The sequence below is a fragment of the Oncorhynchus nerka genome, linkage group LG10, assembly GCF_034236695.1.
Source record: "Oncorhynchus nerka isolate Pitt River linkage group LG10, Oner_Uvic_2.0, whole genome shotgun sequence".
Classification (NCBI taxonomy): domain Eukaryota; kingdom Metazoa; phylum Chordata; class Actinopteri; order Salmoniformes; family Salmonidae; genus Oncorhynchus; species Oncorhynchus nerka.
This window is the reverse complement of record NC_088405.1, coordinates 50828298-50849090: the sequence shown is the minus strand read 5'-3', so window position 1 is coordinate 50849090 and position 20793 is coordinate 50828298. Positions and strand designations below refer to the sequence as shown.

General features: G+C 42.1%; 1 protein-coding gene across 1 annotated transcript; it reads left to right on the top strand.

Moving 5' to 3' along the window:
* The first annotated feature begins 5077 nt into the window (after positions 1 to 5077).
* Positions 5078 to 15638, top strand: LOC115135491 (fibroblast growth factor 13-like). Its single transcript, XM_029670228.2, has 5 exons — positions 5078 to 5847; positions 8848 to 8958; positions 9167 to 9270; positions 11702 to 11900; positions 12464 to 15638. The coding sequence occupies exons 1-5, from the start codon at positions 5562 to 5564 to the stop codon at positions 12604 to 12606; spliced, it is 843 nt and encodes a 280-aa protein (XP_029526088.1). The 5' UTR covers positions 5078 to 5561; the 3' UTR covers positions 12607 to 15638.
* Positions 15639 to 20793: the final 5155 nt, after the last annotated feature.

The following is a 20793-nucleotide window of genomic DNA, read 5'->3' as shown; positions in this document are numbered from 1 at the left end:
CGTAACAGGAAGGCCTAATAAGGCCTAATAAGACTTCCGTATTACTTCTGGATTTAATGAGTTGCGAGTCAAATCTTTAAAGCTGGAATCCTTAATGGTGAAACTGCCACGTTGGTTTGCGATATTACAACAAAGAAGTTACTCCAGAAAATGAACACTTGCAATAGAACAGAAGTATGTATGTACATTTTGTTTGCCATGATGCGCAACGTTCCCCACCTCTGCTTTCTGCTGTGGGGCAGAAAGTGGCTCTGTTCCCCCCTAGTGCAGAATCCATCTTTAAGGGGGGTGGTTTGCTTGGCTTCCCCTTTATTTCCACGGCTGCTGTGGGAGGTGTTGTAGTCTATGGATACCTGCGATCTATATGATGTTTAGATCAATTCAGCCATGTAGACATCAATGTCACAGTCCATAACATTCACACTTTACAGTACATTTAATGCCAGGGTGAATAAAATGAACATTTGCCATAACAAAGGATAGACTTCCAAGCCAGTATATGTTTGTAAAGGGGTTCCCATACCTTCCTGCACATCAGCGTAGGCTACAGTGGCCCAGTGATATGCATGCTTTTTTCCCCGATCAGCGATACCTTGGGATAAATCATTAACGAGCGTTTCTAAAGTCATAATAATGGCCTTCCACTAATGCTCTATAATGATATCCTATCACAACCACGTGCACACATTTAATGGATGGAATGCCTTTGAGAATTGTCGGTTTAAACTTCGAAAAGTCCTGCTGAAACATTAACAAAGGACTCCTCCTTGGCGAAGCATGACTTTCCCTCTGCGGAGATCAGCATCAGGTACGCTTACTTAAAGACGTTTTATTGTTACAATATAGAATCATCTTTATGTTTTTAAAATAAAATAGCAAAAAATGAGTTTTGGGGGGAGGAGGCCCCGATTTAGCTAAAAAGTATCGTACTTTTCCCATTCAATTCAATCAAATATTAGGCCTAGCCCACACTCTTAGCAAAAAGGATTTCAAAAGGGTTATTCGACTGTCCCCATGGGAGAACCATTTTTTGTTCCAGGTAGAACCCTTTTGGGTTCCATGTAGACTCTGTGAAAAGGGTTCTTCATGGAACCCAAAAAGGTTCTATATGGAACCAAAAGGTTTTTTACCTGGAACCAAAATGTGTTCTTCAAAGAGTTATCCTATGGGGACAGCCGCAGAACCCTTTTAGGTTCTAGATAGCACCTTCCTTTCTAAGAGTGTACTGAGCCTACATAGCCTAATGCTCTTGTTGGCATACTGTAGGTTGAAATAGGTTGACGTAGTTTTCCCCTCCTGGAGTGCCTGTTGTGAGTATGAGTGTTGTCTACGGGGCTGATCTTAGAGTAACGGTTCCTGTCCATTGTGCTGAGCTCAGAGGTAACATCCCTGTCCCTGGTGCTGATCTTGTGACGTTTTTGCTCACGGTGCTAATGTAGTGACATTCCCTGTCAAATATAATTTAATCGGTATTTCATAGAAATAGTAGTGTACGTTTTCGCTGTCCAATGTGCTAAAGTTAAGTGACGCTCCCTGTCCAAGGCACTGAAGTCATAAGTGATAATCCCTTTCCAATGTCCTGAAGTTATAAATGACGCTCCCTGTCCAAGGTGCTTAAGTGACATTGTGTTACCTTCCTGCGATATGTGATGTTAAAACATTTATCTATTCACAGTTTAACTGTTGTTGTTGGTAAGGGTGAGGTTGTTATTTTACTGTTGATACGAGAAGGCAAGAATTAGGTCATTCTAAGTGTGAGTGATTCTCTATGAACTGCAGGTGATGCAATTGAAGAAATGATCTGTGTTAAGGGCCTTAGAGAAGGCAATTGAACACCAGAGGAACGTAAACAGAAAATCAAAACAACAGTGCCACTAGTATAAACCTAGATTTATACCACGAATCAAAGCAACTAAAGGGCTTTAAAGTAGGGTTATAATTTTATGGAAATCATTCATCCAAATACAAAGAAAGTTATAATAGGGGAAATTTATACTAGCCTACATGGACATTTTATTTCACATTAGATCTCATTAAATCTCAATCGAAGAATATGATTGGTTATGCTTTAATTATTCATCCAAATAAAACCAGGAGACGCCACTCATTGATCCTCGAACTTTCATTGACCTGAAAAGACCTATAGGATATATGTCGCCAAATCCGAAACCACAACTAAATTGAAATGCATTTCAATCTGATGTCGGGTGTGGTTGTTACCTGAGTGAAGACAGGCACGGCATTGACGTTAGATAGATTTGACCTCAGGATGAAGACCTATACCTTAGTCCTTCTGGAAACCGATGAGATCTCGGTTTATGTTCTCGGCGCTTCGGGAATGCACCGATTGAATGAACCTTTTGGAAAGTATATTATGCAGATTCATATCACATGACCACATCCCAGTTGGAGAGGGGACGGACAGGGAGGTGAATGAGGCATGATCTGCCGCAAACAAGTTAGTCTTAGCAGAAAACACAACTGGACACACCTCCCTCTCCTGATTATTTTTGCGATGAGGACATATGCGACATCAGAGCTATCTATATATATCCCTGGATTTATACGATACAACGTTTTCTTGAATTGTTTTTGGATCAGCGTCTCATGCCTGTCATATGCTTATATTCAGTTACCTGTTTCTCCTAATCAATTTGGACAAGACTCCTGTCTATTGCGCAATTCATACCGCAGAGTTAGGGAGGTGAAAGGAGTAGTGGCACCACTAGTATTCTGCCAGCAGCACAAGTTATGGCGTCACTTTTATATGGTCATGAGGAAACCTTCAAAATATAAGCCCACCACTTTTCAACATCATTTTCATTCAGCCATGAAGACATCAATGTGACAGTCCGTGACATTCTCCATTTACAGTATATTTAATGCCAGGGTGAATAAAATGAACATTTGCCATAACAAAGGATAGACTTCTAAGCCAGTATATGTTTGTAAAGGGGTTCATTTACCTTCCTGCATGTGAGGTTGAAAAGTGTCAGAATTGCCCTTTAATAATGAAATTATATTTAAATATACATTTGTTATTTATTTAATGTAGTGGTGGGCACCAATTTTGATAAGTCGATATCGATATTGTTTGATATCGATATGAGCAATTCATATCGTGATTTTGGATTATTCTTCAGTGTTCTGTAAAAAAAATAGCTTACATAACTCTTCCTGCATGCGCAACGCCCTCCAACAGACCTTCTCACAGGCTGCTTCTCATTCTTTAAAAACCTCCACTAAAACTGAAACAGGTTCCTTAGCATACTTAGTTGCCTGCTGATGGGCCATCAACTGTGGATGGTATTTGGATTGTATTTAAAACTGTTTAGATAGGTTTATGCCACCATAACACACCTGGCCCAATGGGAAATCCACAAGCACTTGTCTGGACTATACAGAAACATTCAACACAGTCGCAATGTGTTATTCTACAAACCGACATATCAATATTGAATCGAAAAATGCAATTGATGTCGATATAGATTTTCCATATCGGTGCCCATCATTCATTGTATTATTTATTCAATGAGTGATTGAAACGAATCATAGAGTGTGTTAGACCATGCATTTTTAGCCTAAACATTTTATGAAACGGGGGACTGAAATGAATTAATGTATCCCAGTGTGTTAAAACGGGAATTAACTGACACGTTTTATTAAATACATTCCAGTGCTTCTCAGAATATTTTCTCTTTCGACTGTTATTGTGGATTGTCTGACGTAATGCACTTTAAACTCAGAAAAAATGCCATTGCTGACCTTCATAGACAATTACCATAATATAGATTGTAAATTATCTTCTCTCTGTTATTGTTTTTGAAAACGAGTTAATAGACCTTTATTGTATACTGCTAACCTTGCTAGGTAAGCAACTCATAAAGGCCTGTAACTTGTAAATAATTGTGTCCATTGCTGTTCTGAAAGCGTGATTATACTGTGTACTAATAGCCTGCTTGATATTCATTACGTTTACCTTGTAAATAAACACGATTTTCATTTTGAATAAAATGTTTGCAAGTGCGTTTGTTTTTTGAGTGTTGATAGTTCTGCGTGGATATCGGCATTGACTTCAGGACCACGGATAGCACCAGATCATTGTAAGGCGGTTTAACATACAACGTTCCTATTAAGTAGTTGAATTACTGAGGGTTGTTGATAGAGGTCGTCCTCATACATTTCAGACCCACATTTCACGACACGGGTACTCTACTTTAAAAAAAATCTACAGTCAAAAATGTCTTCGGTGTTTCAAGTGCAGCGTCATCAATGAATTGCAGTGCATTGAGGAGGAAGAGAAGAAAGTGCTGCTGGGTATTTAGACCACAGTCCCCCATTAAATGGCACCATACATAGATAAACTATATGATGTATCTTTCTCTATAAGCCCATATGTAATTGCTGGGGACTAATGGATTGGTTGTATTATAAAGTCCTGCTGGGTATTTAGATCACATTTCCTCATGAAATAACACCATACATAGATTCTACAGACCCCACTGAGTAATCCCAACCCCCTTTTTACCTCGTCACATTGGATCGCTTTTTCTATAGAAGTCAATATGTAATTTATACACAGTGTGTGGAGAGGGTGGATTAAGAAGTCACTAGCACTCTGTATTAAACCCATTACCCAGACCAATTTAAGTTTAGCAGACTCTATTGAGTAATTCCAGTTACATATATTTGTATTTTATTAAATGTTTATTTCTTTAAATATAGTCTACACAATAGCTTTCAACGTACCAGTATTGGTGTAAGCCTTCTAAAGTGGTTGCAATGCTGTGAAAAACATTTGTACTGCACTAGAGTACTAAATATATATATATTTCTAAAGTTTAGCGTGTCTTTGCAGGGGGACTCTTATTTTTAAATTAAATAAAAACCTGTGCTCTTGCAGCCAGCATAATATCCTGCTGCTAGGAGAACGGTAATAGGGGAACCTCTGCACCAAAATGAGGCTAGACTCTCTCTCTCTCTCTCTCTCTCTCTCTCTCTCTCTCTCTCTCTCTCTCTCTCTCTCTCTCTCTCTCTCTCTCTCTCTTCACAGCATAACATACATGATTTTTATACCTCATGGCTTTAACAGGGTCTATTTACCATAAGCCATACTGTATGTGGCATTGGGGATTGCTTGTGGTTGCTGCATCAATGGCACACACAACTATGACAAGAGTTGTTTCATTGACTGAAAAACAATTTGAGGACTGCATTTTTCTCACGTAGAGTGAACACATCACAGCCATTGTGTGCATGCAAGAGAAGCTGCAGTGATCAACAACAAATCAAATGTATGAATTGGAGGGACTAGCTGTTGATTCACAGCTGAAGGTTTTTCTGCTTGGACTATCCAGAATCTTTTTTTCCAGCTTTGACAATTAAAATGTGAAGGCTAATATAATGCTTTTATTACACACCTGAAGGCTACCATGGATTATTTGGTTGACTTAAAAACAATACTACAAAGACTGCATTGGATAATATTCATTGTTTGGTGAGCGGAGGATCTCAAATTTTCTCCTGGGACGTTTTGTCATCACCAAGCCGCCAAGCTGGCTATGGCCGCGGCGATCGCCAGCTCCCTCATTCGGCAGAAGAGGCAGGCGAGGGAGCGGGAGAAGGCGAATGCCTGCCGCTGCGCAAGCAGTCCGGATAATTGCAAAGCAGGGGACAGGGGACCCTGTGAGAAACCCAGCAAGCTGAACGTGTTCTCACGCGTCAAACTCTTTGGCTCTAAGAAACGGAAGAGAATAAGGCGACCAGGTGTGATCTTTCGACTTAACACAAAACAAAACGGTTATCATAACCATCATCATCATCAGCGGTGTAGTGATGCCTGGAGAAGTGGGTATACTTTCATTTTGCTAATAATTTCCCAAACGGTCAGCCCGGAAAAAGGAAAGGTGCCCTGTGTGAGAAATTCTATGAGAAACAGTGACCTAAAATGATGAATCCCATATGGGTCTTTCACAGTCAGGCCAACCCAAGACGTACTGTGCAATTAGGCTAATTGTAGGCCTACTATTGAAACAGATAAATGAGGCTTTCAGAAATGTACAGGTTTAGCATTTTTCGCATTTTCTTCAGGTTTTTGGTCTCACAGTCACACTTTTTTAATAGAAAAAAAAGACAACATTTCATGTTCTAAGTCGATAACAAACCTTAAACCACATCAGGAGACCATTTTTGAGGTTTGGGAAAAATCTAAGAATTTTTTATTTTTAAGTGTAGTTACCCTTTAATTCAAGTGTGCAGGCACCTAGCACTGTTGGTTGGTTAGTGGTGTTTCTGTAGCACATAAGATGGAGTTTGCCAAAGAAATTGCCAATGGGATTGATGCAAATAATCATGATATCATTCTGCCAGGTAGGCATAGGCTACTTTGTAGCTATTTAATATTTAATTGAGAAGGTTTATGGGAAAGCCTTTTCCGTCTACCAGAAGCCGGTTAGGCCTATCATCGCCATCGTTGCATTTTTCCTGTTCCTTAATTGTTGAAACCTGGATGTTTTACTTTGTATTATGAGGCATGTCTTACCTTGCTTTAAAGTAGCCTATAGCCAAAATCCCACCATAGAAACATGGAGGCAAGTATTTTATAGACTTCCTCATTATGCGTTCTCCTGTTCTATTGGTTTTCTTTCCACTTTCTTTCATTGTCTAGCAGCCAAAGGCATTATCCTAGTCATATTAGCATCCCATGATAGTTGTTGCATCTTTAGATCTCCCCTCTTCCTAAATTTATGCTCACGTGCAGTACGCATTTTTAGAACAGTATTTATCCGCAAATTGCACTTCGGAACATTTGCACATAAGGCCTACCGCTGCACCTAAAATGTGAACCAATAATAGTTGGCCAACATTTTAAGATAAACATTCTGATCTGTTCAATTAGCCTTTTTCATTGACAATGGCACGTACCTCCACCACACTACTTTGATACGCATCGTGGGGACTACGAAGTGAGTATACGCAATGCCCGCTGAAAAACAAGTCGGTATACCCTTCACTACACCACTGATCATCACCACGAACGCCAACAGCACCACTTCTATCCCACTTTAAAGCGTGAAGACCTTGGAGTAATGGCACCTCTGTCCAAATGGTGATGTTATTGCATACAGTGGGGCAAAAAAGTATTTAGTCAGCCACCAATTGTGCAAGTTCTCACACTTAAAAAGATGAGAGAGGCCAGTAATTTTCATCATAGGTACACTTCAACTATGACAGACAAAATGAGAAGAAAAAAATCCAGAAAATCACATTGTAGGATTTTTAATGAATTTATTTGCAAATTATGGTGGAAAATAAGTATTTGGTCAATAACAAAAGTTTATCTCAATACTTTGTTATATACCCTTTGTTGGCAATGACAGAGGTCAAATGTTTTCTGTAAGCCTTCACAAGGTTTTCACACACTGTTGCTGGTATTTTGGCCCATTCCTCCATGCAGATCTCCTCTAGAGCAGTGATGTTTTGGGGCTGTTTCTGGGCAACATGAACTTTCAACTCCCTCCAAAGATTTTCTATGGGGTTGAGATCTGGAGACTGGCTAGGCCACTCCAGGACCTTGAAATGCTTCTTACGAAGCCACTCCTTCGTTGCCTGGGCGGTGTGTTTGGGATCATTGTCATGCTGAAAGACCCAGCCACGTTTCATCTTCAATGCCCTTGCTGATGGTAGGCTTTGTTACTTTGGTCCCAGCTCTCTGCAGGTCATTCGCTTGGTCCCCCCGTGTGGCTGTGGGATTTTTGCTCACCGTTCATGTGATCATTTTGACCCCACGGGGTGAGATCTTGCGTGGAGCCCCAGATCGAGAGAGATTGTCAGTGGTCTTGTATGTCTTCCATTTCCTAATAATTGCTCCCACAGTTGATTTCTTGAAACCAAGCTGCTTACCTATTGCAGATTCAGTCTTCCCAGCCTGGTGCAGGTTTACAATCTTGTTTCTGGTGTTCTTTTACAGCTCTTTGGTCTTGGCCATAGTGGAGTTTGGAGTGTGACTGTTTGAGGTTGTGAACAGGTGTCTTTTATACTGATAACAAGTTCAAACAGGTGCCATTAATACAGGTAACGAGTGGAGGACAGAGGAGCCTCTTAAAGAAGAAGTTACAGGTCTGTGAGAGCCAGAAATCTTGCTTGTTTGTAGCTGACCAAATACTTATTTTCCACCATAATTTGTAAATAAATTCATAAAAAATCCTACAATGTGATTTTCTGGTTTTCTTTTCTCATTTTGTCTGTCATAGTTGAAGTGTACCTATGATGAAAATTACAGGCCTCTCTCGTCTTTTTAAGTGGAAGAACTTGCACAATTGGTGGCTGACTAAATACTTTTTTGCTCCACTGTAAGAAAGACCTATTCCATCAAACTCTGGTGATCCTGCAAGTCCATGCACTCATCAATTCATTACCTCACTCGAACACTAAAGACACCAGCAATACGTTCAGTGTCATTATCGGATACGTGCACAACACCTTCACACTTCCATGCTTCTGTTGTGCATGAAATTATCATCTAAACAAGCGTTACATTCAAAATACATTGCACCGTATCCAGAAAGCTAGTGCACCTGTTTTTGAATCTATGAATGAGCTTCTTTTCTTTCTTTTTTTTGCATGGCCGGCCACCACGATCCCAGGTACCCATCACACTGTCTGGGTTTGTGCCATAGTGTGATGTCTATGGGATGCCTGAGGTTCTCCCCTGAAAGTTTACTACTGACTGTGAAGCCGTGGCAAACGAGTAGCGTTGGACTATAGACTTGGCATATGTCCAATCTCTCCTCTCCCCCTCTCTTCCCTCTCCTCCCGTTCTCCCATTCTGCCCTGTCGTCTCCACAGAGCCCCAGCTCAAGGGGATAGTGACAAGACTGTACAGCCGCACAGGCTTCTACCTTCAGATGCAAGCTGATGGAACCATCGATGGAACCAAGGACGAGGACAACAGCCATGGTAGGACTGTGTGCATTTGACTGTGTTTTTGCCTTTAATTCGTGCCGATTTCAGATTATTGTTATGTCGAATTCAAGAAGAAATGTTGGCTTGATTTTTTTTGCTCAAACATTTCCTGTAGCTGTATTTTCACTATTGCATATTGAGTATAATGTTTCTCTTATACAGTATACTACGCACCCTCTCTCTTTTGTATTCCACATTGCAGCTGTGTTCAACCTCATTCCTGTTGGGCTGCGAGTTGTGGCCATCCAGGGGGTTCAGACCAAACTCTACCTGGCCATGAACAACGATGGCTTCCTGTATACCTCTGTGAGTCTCCTTCCTTCCCAACCACAACATTGGGTCTCCTACACGCGACACACAGGTTGTACAGCACATTCGGAAAGTATTCAGACCCCTTGACTTTTTCCACATTATGTTACATTTACAGCCTTCTTCTAAAATGGATTAAATAAATGTTTTTCTTCATCAATCTACACATAATAACCCGTCCGGCCAAACTGAGCAATCGGGGGAGAAGGGCCTTGCTCTGGAGAGACCTGAAAATAGCTGTGCAGAGACGTTCCCCATCCAACCTGATAGAGCTTGAGGGGTTCTGCAGAGAACAACGGGAGAAACTCCCCAAATACAGATGTGCCAAGCTTGTAGCGTCATACCCAAGAAGACTCAAGGATGTAATCACTGCCAAAGGTGCTTCAACAAAGTACTGAGTAAAAGCTCTGAATTGTTATGTAAATGTGATATTTCGGTTTTTTATTTTTAATACATTTGCAAAAATGTCCCAAACTTTTTTTTTGCTTTGTCATTATGGGGTATTGTGTGTACTGTAGATTGATGACCCTGCCTCACACAGGAAGCAGCGCAGGTCCTAATCCAGGCACTTGTCATCTCCCGTCTGGATTACCGCAACTCGCTGTTGGCTGGGCTCCCTGCCTGTGCCATTAAACCCCTACAACTCATCCAGAACGCCGCAGCCCGTCTGGTGTTCAACCTTCCCAAGTTCTCTCACGTCACCCCGCTCCTCCGCTCTCTCCACTGGCTTCCAGTTGAAGCTCGCATCCGCTACAAGACCATGGTGCTTGCCTACGGAGCTGTGAGGGGAACGGCACCTCAGTACCTCCAGGCTCTGATCAGGCCCTACACCCAAACAAGGGCACTGCGTTCATCCACCTCTGGCCTGCTTGCCTCCCTACCACTGAGGAAGTACAGTTCCTGCGCAGCCCAGTCAAAACTGTTCGCTGCTCTGGCCCCCCAATGGTGGAACAAACTCCCTCACGACGCCAGGACAGCGGAGTCAATCACCACCTTCCGGAGACACCTGAAACCCCACCTCTTTCAGGAATACCTAGGATAGGATAAAGTAATCCTTCTCACCCCCTTAAAAGATTTAGATGCACTATTGTAAAGTGGCTGTTCCACTGGATGTCTTAAGGTGAACGCACCAATTTGTAAGTCGCTCTGGATAAGAGCGTCTGCTAAATGACTTAAATGTAAATGTAAATGTATGATGAGGGAAACAAGCAATTTAATACATTTTACAATAAGGCTGTAACGTAACAAAATGTGGAAAAAGTCAAGGGTTCTGAATACTTTCCGAATGCACTGTATATCACAGTATAGTAATTACCTGTATTACTGAGCTAGTTGATTACATTGAAAGTCACCTTAACCGCCATGTTAATTCTATTTAAGTATCACTTGTTGCTGTGAAAACACAAGTTGGTTCCATTTGTTATGTCCCCATTGGTAACCTGCATCTTATTGAGAGGGCTGGTTTCTGGAAGAGTTGCAAGTTACCATGGAGACACATGAGTATGGCAATGCTAATGTTAACCCTCTCAAGTTGTTCATGTTTCAGCTTTGGTAAGGTTATTTAGCAATATGGATGGATATTGAATTTCAAACACTTTTTTTAGGTTAATTCATTATGTTTATTTATTTGTGTGTGTGTGTGTGTGTGTGTGTGTGTGTGTGTGTGTGTGTGTGTGTGTGTGTGTGTGTGTGTGTGTGTGTGTGTGTGTGTGTGTGTGTGTGTGTGTGTGTGTGTGTGTGTGTGTGTGTGTGTGTGTGTGTGTGTGTGTGTGTGTGTGTGAATGTGGTCACCATGAACATTGGTGCCGCTGGATATCTCGTGCCAGAATGTGGTTTTGCATCAATCTTTACCAATGAAAGTATTGACTTTTGTCTGGCAATTGAATGAGTCAGTGTTTTCATAGCGTGCAGTTTAAAAGTCACAATCTGAGCAAGCTGTGAGAGTGATGGATGGCTCATGGTGGCTCCAAAAATCAGAGATTCCCATCCTAGGCTTATTCACATAGTATGGCAAGCGAGTTCAATTCAGCTCACCAGTCACAACTGAGGATTTCGTAGATTTGCTGCCGGGCACTGTGTGGCCGGCCTATCCTGACTTGTACGTAAAAGGTTCCCAAGCATAGAACTGGAATTGGTCCCAAATGCATTTTAGCTCAGTCTTCTGTGTCCGCTTTCAACCCGATTCTGTCAGTGTTTCATTCCAGTTAGTTGTTTCCATCCCTTCTGTCGTCATTTACTCCCCCTTTGGGCATTCGATATGAATGGATAGCCTAGGTGAGAGTGAAATGGCTGAAACTAGGTGGATCTCTCTCTCTCTCTCTCTCTCTCTCTCTCTCTCTCTCTCTCTCTCTCTCTCTCTATTTATTTATTTTCTCACATACACACATTCCCCCTCCTGTCTTTCTCTCCTCGCTGTCCCCCTCTTTAGGAGCACTTCACCCCGGAGTGTAAGTTCAAGGAGTCGGTGTTTGAGAACTACTACGTGACCTACTCCTCCATGCTCTACAGACAGCAGCAGTCAGGCAGAGCCTGGTACCTTGGCCTCAATAAAGAGGGGGTCATCATGAAGGGCAACCATGTGAAGAAGAATAAACCAGCGGCCCACTTCATCCCTAAACCACTGAAAGGCAAGTGGGCCTTTTTCTGTGCGTCTGTGTGAAAGTCTGTTGGTGGGAACCCTGAAGTGGCTCGTTAGAAAGACTCACCCTAGTATATTTTCTTTTGGCGTTTTACGGAAGAATGTTTGTCAAAAGCATAATCAAGTGTTGGGGAAGCTACTCTGGAAATATAGTTTACCAAGCTACCGGTTACTTCACACCGGCTGAAGTTCAGCTACACTAAAGCGACCCTGATGAAACACATCGTTTACTTAACTAAAGTTACTTTGAAAAAGTAGTTCCCGACATCCAAACTACTTTCGATGCCGATAAAGAAAGGAAATTCTGGCTTACTTGATCCATATTTACTTTCTGCAAAAGAAGTAGTGCGTAGTTCCAGTAGTTAGCTACACTGCTACATGGCAAACAAAGTATTTAAACTACTGTAAACACCACCAGGATTTGAATGTGGTTCAACCACCACCAAGCTGGAGCAAAATGTAATTACTAACTCCCCAACACTGTGCATAATACAGATAACCAGACTTTATCTTTACCAAACGTGAGCTCCTCTCTGCCTCTTTCTCCTCCAGTTGCCATGTACAGAGAACCCTCACTCCATGACCTGACCGAGTTCTCCCGCTCCGGCAGCGGTACTCCCACCAAGAGCCGCAGTGCATCGGCCTTGCTGAACGGAGGAGGGAAGACACTGAGCCAGAACGAGCAGTCCACATAGCTGTGGGGAGTCCGTCTCGGGCAGAGGGCGGCTCTCCCAATCGTACAGTAAGCAGACTCAACTGATCCTCGTCCAACTGATCAGGTGGAGAGCAAGGGAATTAGCTTAGCTTAGCGTGTACTGAAACCACTGTGACAGACTATGACATCATCATTGAAAAAATCCATGGGTTTCTGCGGGTCAAATTTGCTATGAACTTTGATACAAAAGGCCTAAACCATTTTTGCTGGTCTGGAGTATATATTCTTCCTTGGATTATTCTTGAGCATATGTAGCGTATTAGCCATGTATCTCTTTCTCCAAGGGCCTTGAGAGGGAGAGTTACTGGCCAGTATTTATGTGGTCCGTGATCGGTCGCTTCCATGCCTCCTAAAAAAAAGCTCTTTTTTGGGGTGTTTGAGTCCAAGAAAGGTGTACATATCTGCAAGCCTTCTGCATCGGTCCTACTATCTGCCCTATACATTGCTTGCCAGCCATACCAATTGCGTTCATTTGTTCCTGTGTACCAAAGACTCAAACCTGTCTCTCTGGTTTTGCTGAAGACAAAAAAAAGTCGGAAAAACTGTGGACTAATCGTACTACATACTATTTACAACATACTGTTTGGCAAAAAATGTATACAATAAGTAACACATTTCAACATACTAGGCTCACTCATACTGAAAATGCCTCATCTAATGCAGAATGCAGAACTCTTCCCCTTATCTGATTATCAGCTGTTGCCAAGCACACGTTGGTCTGAAAATATGTTTCTCTTCCCCCCCAATAGCATGTAGCGAACTCGTACTAGATGAAACGTGAAATGACTATGGCATCGTGGCATTTAAAGCGAATAACATTTTCGAAATTTGATACCCTATAACACTTTCTGTCGAACGCAAGTAGACTATGAGTAGGACAAGGGGTAATTGGACACGGCCAATGTGTGGTTTATAGGGACTTTTATAGGGACCATCTTCGGTTATTACATCCGGAAGCCTAACTAGAGACCTCTTGAGTTTTGGGAGATCTTGTTGTTTGAATAGGCCACTTATATCAACCCTTTTACAGCCTTGTGTCATTAGTAGGCTCCTTTTCCATTCTAGGGGACATAGCAAACCACGAACGTAGTTTCATAGTGTATTTAGATGTGTTTCGTCATTTGTTTACGTGTATGTGTATTACGTGTATGTGCAAGGATAATAACATAATCCTCAATTTTTTTTAAATGTACAATCAAGTGGGGGTTATTAGTGAAATGGAGGGCTCGTCCAGATAAAATGATTGTTTGTATTCTCCTGCATTGTTTTTTTCTTCCCTGGGGCCAAATGCACTGAACAAAAATATAAATGCAACCTGCAACCATTTCAAAGATGTTACTGAGTTACAGTTCATGTATGGAAATCAGTCAATTGAAATGAATTCATTAGGCCCTAATCTATGGATTTCACATGACTGGGAATACAGATGTGCATCTGTTGGTCATAGATACCTTTAAAAAAAAGGGTAGGGGCATGGATTTAAAAAGAAAACTGTCAGTATCTGGTGTGACCACCATTTGCCTCATGCAGCGTGACACATCTCCTTCACATATAGTTGACCAGGCTGTTGTTAGTGGCCTGTGGAATGTTGCCCCACTCCTCTTCAATGGCTGTGTGAAGTTGCTCAATATTGTTGGGAACTGGAACACACTGTCATACATGTTGATCCAGAGCATCCCACACATGCTCAATGCGTGACATGTCTGGTAAGTATGCAGGCCTTGGAAGAACTCAGACATTTTCAGTTTCCAAGAATCGTGTACAGATCTTTGTGATATGGGACTGTGCATTATCATGCTGAAACATGAGGTGATGGTGGCGGATGAATGGCACGACAATGGGCCTTAGGATCTCGTCACAGTATCTCTGTGCATTCAAACTGCCATCGTTAAAATGCAATTGTGTTCGTTGTCCGTAGCTTATGCCTTCCCATACCGTGACTCCACCTCCACCATGGGGCACTCTGTTCACAACGTTGACATCAGCAAACAGCTCAGCCTCACAACGATAGACATGCTGTCTGTTAATTGCCCGGTAAAGTTAAAACTGGGACTCATCCAGAGCACACTTCTCCAGCGTACCAGTGGCCATCGAAGGTGAACAGTTTCCCACTGAATTCGGTTACAACGCCGAACTGCAGTCATGTCAAGACCCTGGTGAGGCAAACGAGCATGCAGATGAGCTTCCCTGATACGGTTTCTGACAGTTTGTGCAAACCCACAGTTTCATCACCTGTCCGGGTGGCTGATGATCAGATGATCCCACATGTGAAGAACCCGGATGTAGAGGTCCTGGGCGGGCATGTGAGGCCATTTGGATGTACTGCCAAATTCTCTAAAACAACATAAGAGAAATTAACATTCAATTCTCTGGCAACAGCTTTGGTGGACATTCCTGCAGTCAGCATGCCACTTGCACGCTCCCTCAAAAGTTGAGGCATCTGTGGCATTATGTTGTGTGACAAAACGGCACATTTTAGAGTGGCCTTTTATTGTCCCCAGCGCAAGGTGCACCTGTGTAATGCGCATGCTGTTTAATCAGGTTCTTGATATGCCACATCTGTCAGGTGGATGGATTATCTTGGCAAAGGAGAAAGGCTCAGTAACAGGGATGTAAACCAACGTGTGCACAAAACTTGAGAGGAAGAAGCGTTTTGTTGTGCGTGCCGGAACATTTCAGGGATCTTTTATTTCAGCTCACAAAACACGAGACCAACGCTTTACATGTTGCGTTTATATTTCTGTTCAGTACCATTTGGTTTGATGCATTTATTTATTGACACTATTATTGCATGGGAGACTGTGGACCTCTGGGAACTAGCAGCATGATGTACTACTGTAGGTCTAGTGTTCTTATTATCTATCTGTTTTGGACCCTGTGTTCCAGTCTGTACCAGACTACTAGTGAATGATCCATAGCACAGACACACATTTAATCTGGAACCTTCTTCCAGTTTGTTATTTGTTGTTCTAATGAAAAAGCACTGAATAAAATGTTTATAAGGAAATGCCATTTTGCTTATGCTGTCCCTCTTTTCCACTTGTTGATACTAGTGGCCCCTCCCCAGCTATGAAAGGGTTAAACCGCTGTCATCAGTGCTAATACTGAGACTACAATATCCTGGGCGGTGTAAAATGTCCATCCATCCATTATGGATGGGCTAGCTAGATCATCTTCAATGAATCCTTAGGGAAGTGATACACCCCTCTTCTAGTGGTGCTAAAGACTGAGAGGCCATTAATATTGATGGTAATTCCTCACATGTTGAAATCCAAGGCAATCTCAGCAGGAGGGGTAGCCAATCACGCCAGAGTGGAGCACAACTCTAGAGCTCTGCTTGAGATGGGATAGACCTCAGTACAAACAGCGTTATAAATGTGAGTGCCCGCAAACCGAGAAAGAGACAGAGAGGGTCAGGAGAAATTGTGCAGACTAAAATAAAATATTGGCAAAAAAAAACAACATTTGTTTTATTTTATTTGGTAGAGCATGTCTATTCGCCACAGAAATAAAGAAATGTAGTACTGTGGGGAGAGCCCTTCCGTGCAGTGAGGGTGGAGGAAGCATACACATGTAAGATCTTAATTTGAGCCAGTTTGCTACAGCAGGATAAAAATCTTGCAGCAACAGGAAAAGTTCATTATTATATGGATTATAATTAATAGACACGTTCGGGCAAATCAAGTCTGACATTTCAAAATGGAAATTACAACTTTAGAAGCTTTTTTAGACCTTGAATACACTATAAGTTAGCATTTCCCGCTCTCCGGGGGAAGATTCTCACCAACAAAAGAGCGATCAGATTAAGACAATGAGTTGTACATGGTCAAGAACAAAGGGACTAACTGTCACTCATGAAACAGGAAGTACCACTAGGCTCATAAACGTCCTGCATTGGAATTGATTATGGTATTGATGACAACACAGAGGACAGTGCACTTCCTTGACAACAATCGATAGATGGACCTCGAGCGCTGGGTTCAAGGGTAAGGTTAACATGCCAGAGCAGTGAATGATAGCCCACTCTTATCAATCGCTCTGGAGGGGTCAATGAAGGGTCAAATGGCAGTGAGAGGAGAATGTTATTTTACTTACATTTCTAAGGGCTCAAGTCAACCTGTCAAGCTGAAGCGTTAAAGACTCGACCATAGAAATGTCAAGGTCGTTTCTGATTGAGCTGACATTATCCAGCGGTCACCGTGAGCGCCGTCTCCGCCAGCGTGGAGAACATTGCCTTTAATTAGGCTTTAGCGCTGAGTTTCCACAATCCGGATTGAATAGAGCCTCACGTCAATGAGGAGGCCCTCTAGATAGCCATTACTATGGGCAGATACATACCACAGCACAATGGCTTACTTCGATCAACAATTATGTACTTTCTTTTAACAATACTTTCATAGATTAAGGGCCGCACTGTGTGGTACTGTAATCTTTCAGATCCTGACCTCTCAACTTCTGAGCTGTTGCTGACCACTCACTTTGCTACCCATTGTTATGTTTGTTGGGAAACCTTTTCAAGTCACACACTTAGCCTCAGGATAAAATGCATTACTGTCTTAGTATCTCGTGAGGTCAACTCTTTCCTCAAATCTCATTTACTTTCTTATGATATAAAACACTGTTATTTGGTATTTGTATGAGTTATTCAACAATATTGACAGATTCAAACGAGAAACTTACTGTGGCCACAGTGCTATTACCTCAGACATGTGACTGGCTTTTCTGAGGATATAGAGGAGACAGCTAGATTTTACTGAAGGCGTTTTACTGAAGGCCTTTTACTGAAACCTGAGTCCCAATCAGTGCAGGGAATGGCTACATAAAGTATGTGGATACGTGAACATCTCATTTCAAACTCATGGGCAATAATATGGAGTTGGTCCCCCCTTTGCTGCTATAACAGCCTCCACTCTTCAGGGAAGGGTTTTCCCAGAAGCACGCCGCCATTGGACTCTGGAGAAGTGGAAAAGCATTCGCTGGAGTGATGAATCACGCTTCACCATCTGGCAGTTCGACGGGCAAATCTGGGTTTGGCGGATGCCAGGAGAACGCTACCTGTTCCAATGCATAGTGCTAACTGTAAAGTTTGGTGAAGGAGGAATAACGGTCTGGGGCTGTTTTTCATCATTTGGGCTACGCCCCTTAGTTCCAGTGAAGGGACATCTTAACGCTACAGCATACAACAGCATTCTAGACTATTCTGTATTTCCACCTTTGTGGCAACAGTTTGGGGAAGGCCCTTTCCTGTTTCAATATGACAATGCCCCCGTGCACAAAGCGAGGTCCATACAGAAATGGTTTGTCGAGATTGGTGTGGAAGAACTTGACTGGCCTGCACAGAGCCCTGACCTCAATCCCATCAAACAACATTGGGATGAGTTTGAACGCCGACTGCGAGCCAGCCTAATCGTCCAACATCACTGCCCGACCTCACTAATGCTCTAGTGGCTGAATGGAAGCAAGTCCCCGCAGCAATGTTCCAACATCTAGTGGAAGGCCTTCCCAGAAGAGTGGAGGCTGTTATAGCAGCAAAGGGGGGACCAACTCCATATTAATGCCCATGATTTTGGAATGCGATGTTTGACGAGCAGGAGTCCACATACTTTTGGTCAAGTAGTGTATGTCAGAGACAAAAAAATGTCAGAACAAGGGGTTCTGTCAAGGTAGAGATGGACCTCACTAGAAACAAACATCCTACCATGATATAACAAATGATTGATTCTGAATTATTGATTGAATTGAATTTGGCCTAATAGGTTCAAATGAAATGGTTGTGGTTAGCCTACACAACAGGCAACCGATGCAAGGTCAACCGATGTAAGGCCTTATGTTGGGAACATGACAATGACTTCTTGTGAATAGAGTGGAATTAATTCTCCATGGGACACACTCCTGAAGGAACGCAGATGTGTAGCCAAGATTTGAGAGGAGTTCTGCAGCAGCCTCGCCATCGTCTGTGAGTACCAGAGTCGCCATCTACTGGTGAACAAAGGGAGCCACCCATTTAAATGGGAAATCTACCATTAAAACAAAAACAAAGCGCCTACCCCAGCCACTTTCGGGGAAACAGCTGAGGGATGGGGCTGTAAAAATGTCACCGCTTTGAAATTCATAGACAGAGCTATGGATGCAAGGACTGACCATCCATGACGTTACAATTACAGTCTTAACCATGTTTTGAGGCTATGCCTTGTTTACAAGCAAATAAGTAAAACGAGCTTATATTTTGGGTTCTGGTTGGGTTAGACAGTTGAACTAAGCTCACAAGGCCTTTCTAAGTTATATTCTTCAAGAATCAAAGGCAGTGTAGGGTGAGAGAAAGAAATGTATGTAGCAAATGCAGATTGAACCTTTAATGTAATGTAGAGACGCGCGCCGACTGGACAATGCTCTTTTCGGTTTAACTCCTGCGTCCTCTCTCCTCCGTCTACTTTCGACTCCTTTTGAAAAAGGTCGAAGGTAAATCGAGGAGAGGCGGCCAGGAGACTGAACGTGGGCGAAAATGCGCTTGTATGAAATGAAAAGCGCCTTCCTCACTGAGCACACACTGGTTGAATCAACGTTGTTTCCACGTAATGTCAATGAAATGACACTGAACCAACGTGGAATAGATGTTGAATTGACGTCTGTGCCCAGTGCCCACTCGCACATCACCAGGCAAAAGATGTTTACAGGGGTGGGATCCCAAAATAAATGTGCAAAGTGATAAAAACAAATGCAGTTAGTTGTGCAATACATGTTTATTATTAAGTAGAATATTGTTTTTAAATGTAGACTATGCATGCTTTTCTCCTACAGTACAATATAACATCTGATTCAAAGGGTGATGGAAAAACTACTAAATTGTCGTACTTGAGTGAAAGTAAAGATAGCTTAATAGAAAATGAAGTAAAAGTGAGTCGCCCAGTAAAATACTACTTGATTAAAAATCGAAAGTAACTGGTTTTAAATGTACTTAAGTACAGTGGTGGAAAAAGTACTCAATTGTCATACTTGAGTAAAAGTACAAAGTATGCTTTAAATGCTAAACATCAAATCCCTTTTATTTAGCAAACCAGACGGAACAATTTTTATTTTTTATTTTTTTTATTTACGAACAGACAGGCACACTCCAACACTCAGACATCATTTACAAATGCAGTATTTGTGTTTAGTGAGTCCGACAGATCAGAAGCAGTAGGGATGACAATGTGTTATATTGATAGGTCCAGTGAAGTGGACCATTATTGCTGTCCTGCCTGAGCATTCGAAATGTAACTAGTACTTTTGGATGTCAGGGAAATGTATGGGAGTAAAAAAGTACATATTTATTTCATGAATGTAGTGGAGTAAAAGTAGTCAAAAATATAAATTGTAAAGATACAAAAAAAACTACTTAAAGTAATACTTTAAAGTATTTTCACTTAAGTACTTTACACCACTGGGTGTGGCAGATATCAAAAGTATTCCGCAGTAGGATAGACTTCTGCTTCCTCTCCAAAAGGAGGCTATCGAGGAGGAGGGGAGGACCGTTTTCCATTTGTCTGCTAATGAATTGACACAGTCCTCGACTACCTATTGGCATCCTGGTCACGTAGGACAGAGAACGGAGGACAGACTTTTGCCCAAATGAGAAAAGGCCAAGGTATGGTCATCTGTGCACTTCTAGAATTTGTTAACCCCGTTATTTGTTAACTCTCTCTTTCTCTCCCTTGCAGTTAGTCTGTGTAATGATTAGGGCTCATTCACTTGTTCAAAGGTGCAGTAAAGAGTTGTATTTGACACCTGGTTGTTAAGGATTTCTGCTGTGGTTTTGTGTGGAGTCAGGGCTTGATTCATGCCATCTGGGTAACTGTCTGTTTGGCTCGACTAAAGCCCACCAACAGGGTCATTATCTCAATGCAGTAGAATCCCACTGGACAGCCATATCATTCTGGTTTGAGATGTGTCAGGGCCACTAGCGGCCATTGTTGAGAACAACGGTAGGATTAAGTTGGGTTGAATCAATTTTCACGGCAGAATACAGCAAAAGAAACAGTCACACAGCCATGGTTGGTCACTCCGATATAGAGGGATTTAATAGAGCAGCCCCCCTCCCCCCTCTCTTATCTGCCTCAGAAATGCCTTACCTCAACACATACATGGAAACATGGACCTTCCATCCTTCCAGCAGAAGTTGCTTCTTGAA

Excerpts from the sequence above, each read along its gene's own strand:
- LOC115135491 (XM_029670228.2), top strand. The coding sequence starts at position 5,562 with ATGGCCGCGGCGATCGCCAGCTCCCTCATTCGGCAGAAGAGGCAGGCG. Across the intron at positions 8,959-9,166 it reads GGACGAGGACAACAGCCATG|CTGTGTTCAACCTCATTCCT; the intron begins GTAGGACTGTGT and ends TCCACATTGCAG. Across the intron at positions 11,901-12,463 it reads CATCCCTAAACCACTGAAAG|TTGCCATGTACAGAGAACCC; the intron begins GCAAGTGGGCCT and ends TTTCTCCTCCAG.